The sequence below is a fragment of the Bidens hawaiensis genome, unplaced genomic scaffold, assembly GCF_021521415.1.
Source record: "Bidens hawaiensis isolate Kalapana, Puna unplaced genomic scaffold, B.hawaiensis_p1.1 tig00020232_1, whole genome shotgun sequence".
Lineage (NCBI taxonomy): Eukaryota > Viridiplantae > Streptophyta > Magnoliopsida > Asterales > Asteraceae > Bidens > Bidens hawaiensis.
Genome location: NW_027493080.1, coordinates 57,433 through 64,826, shown reverse-complemented (window position 1 = coordinate 64,826; position 7,394 = coordinate 57,433). Strand labels below are relative to the sequence as shown.

The 7,394-nt window shown below is 35.9% G+C and overlaps 1 protein-coding gene across 1 annotated transcript; it reads left to right on the top strand.

Annotated features, from left to right (window-relative positions):
* Positions 1-748: 748 nt before the first annotated feature.
* On the top strand, positions 749-4,588 carry LOC143560195 (ERAD-associated E3 ubiquitin-protein ligase component HRD3A-like). The gene is made up of 6 exons (XM_077048550.1): positions 749-1,376; positions 2,091-2,582; positions 3,019-3,234; positions 3,324-3,647; positions 3,738-3,980; positions 4,199-4,588. The coding sequence occupies exons 1-6, from the start codon at positions 813-815 to the stop codon at positions 4,397-4,399; spliced, it is 2,040 nt and encodes a 679-aa protein (XP_076904665.1). The 5' UTR covers positions 749-812; the 3' UTR covers positions 4,400-4,588.
* The last annotated feature ends 2,806 nt before the right edge of the window (positions 4,589-7,394 follow it).

Sequence of the window (7,394 nt, the reverse complement as noted above, 5' to 3'; positions counted from 1 at the left end):
TAATTGGGTAGTTTGAATCTCATGTAGACTTCTGAATTTATGTGTGTAGATGAAACTGAGACGGACTATTTTTAAAGATTCACAATAAGACCTATCCTCTATAGGCAGTGTAGGGGCGGTATCCCCGCGGGAACACCCCGAGGGGTGACTTTGGAGGGGTAGCAAAGGGGGAGTGGGGCGTTGTTGTGAAGACAAGGCGACTTTGAGGGGGGGGGGGATCCCACCTCTCTCTCTCTCTCTCTCTCTCTCACACACATGTATATATAGAATAGGGCAACAAACCATAACGGAGTGTCTTCAAAACCGATTTCCTACGTGACGATGACGTGGAGGGGATGGCGAATGGTCTAAGGCAGGGGTGTTAATGAGCCGAACTTCTCGCGAGCTACTCGAGATCGGCTCGTGAAAAAGCTTGATCGAGCCGAGCTTAAACAAGCCTAAACGAGCTTGTCATCTATATATTTTTTATAATATATATATATATATATATATATTAATATATACATATATATTTAATAATTATTAATTTCTATATATATTTTTATGAAACAAATAACTAAATATCATATATTATTATATATAAATTATTATATGAAAATAAATACACAAAAATAATAATAAATATACAAAACTTAATTAATAAATATTAAACGAGCATAACTCGTCTAAGGGGTCATTTTAGTAAATATTCCCGTTAAAAAAGAACATGGTGTTTTGTTGACTTTTGGTCATCAACCGGATTACCGGAAATATCTTTTACACACCGTTTACCCAACCAACAAGAAACCAATCAAAACAAACCCACCGGAGATATGCGAACTCGCCGGAAACCTAACTGCTCCGGCCACCTAATAATAATAATATCCTTCATCCTCCTCACCACCACCGTACATTCCCGTCCATTCGTTCTCATCCTCTCACAAGACGACCTCAACGACACTCCCGTAGACACCGCCACCACTTCCGACGATCCTTCATCCGTCAACGACTGGGACGAATTCGGCGATTCAAACGGTTCAACCGAACCGGACGAATCCAGTTCCACCGATCCAGCCTCCTGGCGTGTTATATTCGAACCGGACGAGTTTAATTCCGGTACAAACCCTAGGTTAGACGAGTATTATTCTATTGTACGGAAATTAATTGATGCTGTGAGTGTGAGTGATGGTGGAGAGTTGGAGGATGTTGTATTGGAGATTGAATCGGTTGCGAAGACTGGTAATTGTTATGCGCAGTCGTTGTTAGGGTTTGTGTATGGTGTAGGGATGGGTAGGGTGAGGAATGAGGCGAAGGCGGTGATGTATCATTATTTTGCGGCGGAGGGAGGTGATGTGCAGTCGAAGCTGGCGCGGGCGTATATGTATTCGAGACAAGAGGTTGTTAAGAGTTAACTTGTATACATGATGTTTGTTTTGTATGTTGGTGGCTTAGAATTATTGTCGTAGGCGTGTAAACGAAGTGAATGGACATGAACGGGGGCTGTTCGTGTTAGTTTTTTACTTTATTTAGTTTTAACGGAACACGAACGTATGAACGTAGAATCGAACATATGTTTTTGTTCATGTTTGTTCGTTAAGAAAATGAGCGTGTTCGTTGTCGTAAATGTTTGTTCATATGCGTTCGTCTAAAAGCTGAATGAACAGTTCACGAATGTAACCGAACATGAAAGACACACAAACGAACATGTGAACAAATATAAACAAACAGAAACGACATGATTGACGAATTATAAAAGAACAGAAACTCTAGTGGATGATCACAATGATTAGTTTTTTCAATAAAAAGTAATCTAGTGTGTGTGTGTGTGTGTGTGATTTAAAGAGCCCCTTTTATGTTTATATTTATATGAATGTAACTACTTATGTATTTATTAAAATTTAAACAAACAAAACATGTCTTCATGTTCTTTCATTTAATTAACTGAACAATAATTTTTGTTCATGTTCGTTCATTTATTAAAGAAATGAGCTTCCAGCTGAACAGTTCATGAACTTTCAGTTCGTTTGCAGGCCTAGTTATTGACAGTTTGAAATTTGATTGATGATTTGTTTTCTCTGTTAGGGTGAATGATATGATTTCATCTGTTGCAGTTGTATGATAAGGCAGTAGTTTTGTATGCTGAACTAGCTGAAGCTGCTGTTAATAGCTTCCTGATCTCAAAAGACTCCCCAGTGATTGAACCGGTTCGAATTCATAACGGAGCAGAAGAGAACAAAGATGCTCTCAGGAAATTCAAAGGGGAAGATGATGAAGATTTCTTGATATTGGAATATCAGGCACAGAAAGGAAGTGCATCAGCAATGTATAAAATTGGGATATTTTACTACTTTGGATTAAGAGGAGTGAGGCGTGATCATTTGAAAGCGTTATCATGGTTTTTAAAAGCTGTGGATAAGGGTGAACCGAGGTCTATGGAGCTTCTTGGTGAGATTTATGCACGAGGTGCTGGAGTTAAACGTAACTACACAAAGGCTTTTGAATGGTTAACTTTAGCATCCAAACAGCAACTTTATTCGGCTTATAACGGGATGGGATATTTATATGTTAAGGGTTATGGAGTTGAACAAAAGAATTACACAAAGGTAAGTTTGCTGAAACTTAGAATCAAGACTTTATATAATAGCTAGATGCCAAAATTTACCCTTTTGAAATACACATTTTAGGAATGTGCATTTATTAAAATAGTTGTGTATCAACTATCAACTTTGTATGGCAAGATCGATGTGAAAAATAGATAGTTTTAGTTTGTTGATGTTGCACATTACTTCACTAAATCAAGGTTTGATATTGATGCTGATATTGTCACAGACGTTTCACGAACAAATTTGAACTGGTAACGCATGTCATAAAGTTTAAACCTTTTGCCAAGATTTCCCACTACATTTAGAATCATAACTTTGTATGTAAAATCCATCCAGACACTTTTTCATAGTCGAATTCTAGCTTTTATTAGGTTATTAATTGTGTCACAAATGGATTTTATGGTATCTAGTTAAAATAATATCATTTTGATTGCAGGCGAAAGAATACTTTGAGAAAGCTGCTATAAACGAGGAACCCGGTGGCCATTACAACTTAGGTGTAATGCATCTCAAAGGAATCGGTGTTAAGAAAGACGTGAAACTAGCTTGCAAGTGTTTCATATTAGCAGCTAATGCTGGTCAACCAAAAGCCTTTTACCAGCTGGCAAAAATGTTTCACACTGGTGTAGGGCTAAAGAAGAACATTCCAATGGTATTTATGTACATCTGTTTGAAAAATATTATTGCAATAAACCGATAACACATTCATTAATCTTTGTTTTTGATAATATTTAATTTCAGGCGACATCATTGTATAAGCTAGTGGCAGAACGGGGCCCATGGAGTTCATTATCAAGATGGGCATTGGAAGCATACCTTAAAGGTGAAATTGGGAAGGCGCTTTTGTTATATTCAAGAATGGCGGAACTAGGGTATGAGGTGGCACAAAGTAATGCAGCATGGATTCTTGATAAATATGGCAAATCTAGTATGTGTATGGGTGAACTAGGGTTATGTACAAATTCAGAAAGACATCAACGAGCACATTCGTTATGGTGGCAAGCTTCTGAACAGGGTAACGAACATGCCGCATTACTAATTGGGGATGCGTATTATTATGGTCGGGTATGTTCTTTTAATGCATTCATTTTTGTTTTCTGTTTGCTTTTCAGTTTTTATATGTAAAACTGATTTTTTTTGTTTTTATCTGTGTAGGGTACTGAACGGGATTATGATCGGGCAGCAGATGCATATATGCATGCAAAAGCCCAATTAAATGGTCAAGCTATGTTTAACTTAGGATACATGCATGAACACGGGCAAGGGTTACCGTTGGATCTTCATCTTGCAAAACGTTATTATGATCAAGCCCTAGAAGTCGATTCTGCTGCTAAATTACCCGTGATGTTGGCCCTCGCTAGCTTGTGGGTCCGAAGAAACTACCCAAACACTTTTCTCGTGAGTTTTCCGTTACAATTTTGAATGTTTTAAAACCACCCCAAACAGGAAATGAGTAACTAGTACTTAAAAGTTATATTAGTAAATTGTATTTGCAATAAAATGACACAGGAGGTTTTACGAAGTAAACGAATACACAGTTTTAACTATTATATTTATGATTTGTGTACCATTATTATTATTATTTATATTTTTGTAACTTGTTTAATTTATTACAGGTGGATATTATAGATTCTTTACCGAGTGTTTTCCCGAAAGTCGATGAATGGGTAAAAAACGTTGTAATGGAGGAAGGAAACGCAACGATTCTCACCTTATTCGTGTGTCTGTTGACGGTTCTTTACTTTCGTGAGCGGAAGCGGCGGCAGGCCGCTGCAGCCGCTCCGCCGCATGTACCTGATGGTAATATTGTTAATTAAAATATAGTTGGACTCATGTGTTTTGGGTCATATATATGTTGTTCAGATAGCCAAACTGCAAGCTATACAGGAAATGCCAAAAGAATTAAGAAACATATATAGGATCTTTTTGTCTTTTTAAATAGTTTTTTATTTAGATTATTGATTTTGAGACTTATAGATGATACATTTTAGAGTATATAATACAATCTAGGTGTTTTAAGCTTTAATCCACAATTAGTGTTGTTCAAAAAGCTTGTGGCTTGCTCGATAAAAGCTTGAATAAAACTTGATTTGGAACAAGCTTAGCCGAGTTTGCTCATTTTTGTAGCCGAGCCAAATCTGTCCTAAGCTCAGCTCGGGTCATGGCTCGCCTCGTAGGCTCGATCTTAGACTCGTTTAACTTCAAAATCGAACTAGAGCTTAGCTGAGCTGCCTCATTTAATTTCGAGCTCAAGCTTGAACCCACCTTGGCTCGACTCGGCGATCAGTTGGAGTATTGGGCGATCCCGGTTTTGGTGATTTTGTCTACATGGAAACTTGATATGGTTTGATATCGGAAGGCGGATGTTAATAATAAATCTTAAAACGTGACGTGACTGATAAAAACCATATACTTTTAACATTTTACAAGTCCCATAACTCAAAACTAGTTAAGAAAATAGAAACATATAGAACCCAATATGTACAATATTTTAAACTCCTCCAAAGATGTGGATCAAACCATAAAGCCTATTTGTGTAATTAACTTACTATAAGACCATTCTTATTGGTAAACCAGTGTTCTACCGCTGTTTGAAAAAGAAAATAATAAAAAAGCAAGAATAATAGACTAACCGCTCGTGCAAACAAGCTGGTTTGCAAACAATTCTTCGACCTTTTTAATGCCACATGGCATATAGAAGTGGCTCTCTTTTTAATTTATTTTTTATATTTTTGCACTAACTAGTTTTAATTTTAATATTGTTTCTTTATTAGACTTTAATAATAATTAAGTTTAAAAAACAAATCTAAAAATATAGTCTTGTTTAGTTGTTTTTAAACACACCAGTATAATTTTTTTAAAACCAGAGTTTGTAAAAAATATATTTTTGATATAGAATATATTATCCAACACTTGTCAACTTTGTATTGGTTCATTGATAAAACTTATTATCTAAAACATCTACATCATCTGATTATATAGTTAATTTCATATGATATCATATTGGATACTTTCATATCCACTACCTTTCTTTATATGTAATTTCTTTCGATTAATATTGTCTGCTATGGATCCTTCAAATATTAATTTTCATTTTAGTCTTGAAGATTTCGAAGATTATCCCGATAGGCCGATACTCAGTCTTGTAAAACTCTACCTTTCTTCAAATTCAAGTCAAGATTTTGTCATTAAAAGTCTTGAAACCTCAAAAAATTCTGCATATCAATCAAAGGGAGGCACTAAATATGATGTTGCTGAAGATGTCGCTTTAATGTCAACATGGTGTAAAAACCAAAAGAGTTCAATGTTGTGGATGAGTAAAACAATTGTACGATGCAGCTCAAATAACGATAAAGATAGTTATCAGTATTTATCAAATTTGTTCCCATATGATGGAACACTATTGGATCAAATGTAGAAGGCATTGTTGAGAAAATATAGCTTGTTTATGATGAAATGCAAATTGAATTCATCGAACATGAGAATGATTTCTCATTACTTAGCTGGAAAGATATGTGGCCACGGAAGGTAAAGGAATGTTGGAATGTCGGAATGCCTACAAGCATCTATTATTGAACCCACCCAGCCCGACGATGCCCATTTCACCCGGTGTCAAAGTTATTGAATGGGTAAGTCGCTAATCCTTAAAACAAACTATTGGGTTACGAGCGGTCATTTTACTAGAGGCTTATTTGTGTGATTCCTGTTGGAGCATATACTCCCCAGTCCCCATTCATTAGATAGAAAAGACAACCAAGATTTTGTGATCCGCCATCGAACTTATTTCAAGACAGCTCGAATCGAATGGGTATTGTTATCCGAGCTCTCTTATTAAATTGCTCATTGAATGAACGTTCTCGATATGAGTTTTTGAAAAAGTGAGTTGAGAACTTAACATTCTTGTTTTCATGACAGTGACCTCATCTAAAGCCTATGCCATGATAACCAAGAACGAAGTTAATTTCCACACAATCATTTTCTAATCTCTTTCTCTGTCTCTCCCTCCCTCTTACGTTGGTTAAGATTGTATTTGTATTTATTGAATTTTTGCCTACAGTACCGATACCAGACCGAGCATTTTCGGTGCCGGTGCCAGTACCAAGGTTTTAGGTAATTTAGGATCGTACTAGTCAATCGACATACTCAACCTCGTAATTGGTTTTACAAAACTTGAAATACCAAAATGTTCTAAAGCATGCTAATAAAGAATAATCATAATCAATTAATTAATTATAACCAGTAATATTTAACCCCGCTTGTTAACAGCTTCTAACCCAAACGGGTAAACTGACCAATTCAAATCAGTTGGTTGATCTTATATCAATTCTGTGAATTAATTTATGTACCAAATGATTACTTTGTGCAACAGATTTCTTGTGTTGTTGTACCATCAACGTATCAAGTAGTGTACAAATTAATTTAGACGTACATATCCCTCTGAATATAATAAATCGTTGCTGAATAACCAAGTTAAATGTTCTACCCAAACACGACCCAAATCCTAATCAGTGTCAAAAGCATCAACCGTAACCCACACACACGCTTAGAATCGTGTAGCCAAAACAAACCGATTAACCCATATCTTTAAACGTGCCAAACAGGTAATAATCAAGTTCTATACATGTTGGTATGTTGTAAAAAAAATGGTTTAATAGTTAAGACTTAACGGATTAAATAGGTCAACCCGAGCATGACCCGCTTATTAAATGTGTTGGATATAACAACCCAAAACAATGTGTCGTTTTGGATCGTTCTTATCGGAAATTACCACCCCAGATAATAATAATAATAATAATAATTATAAATCACGCA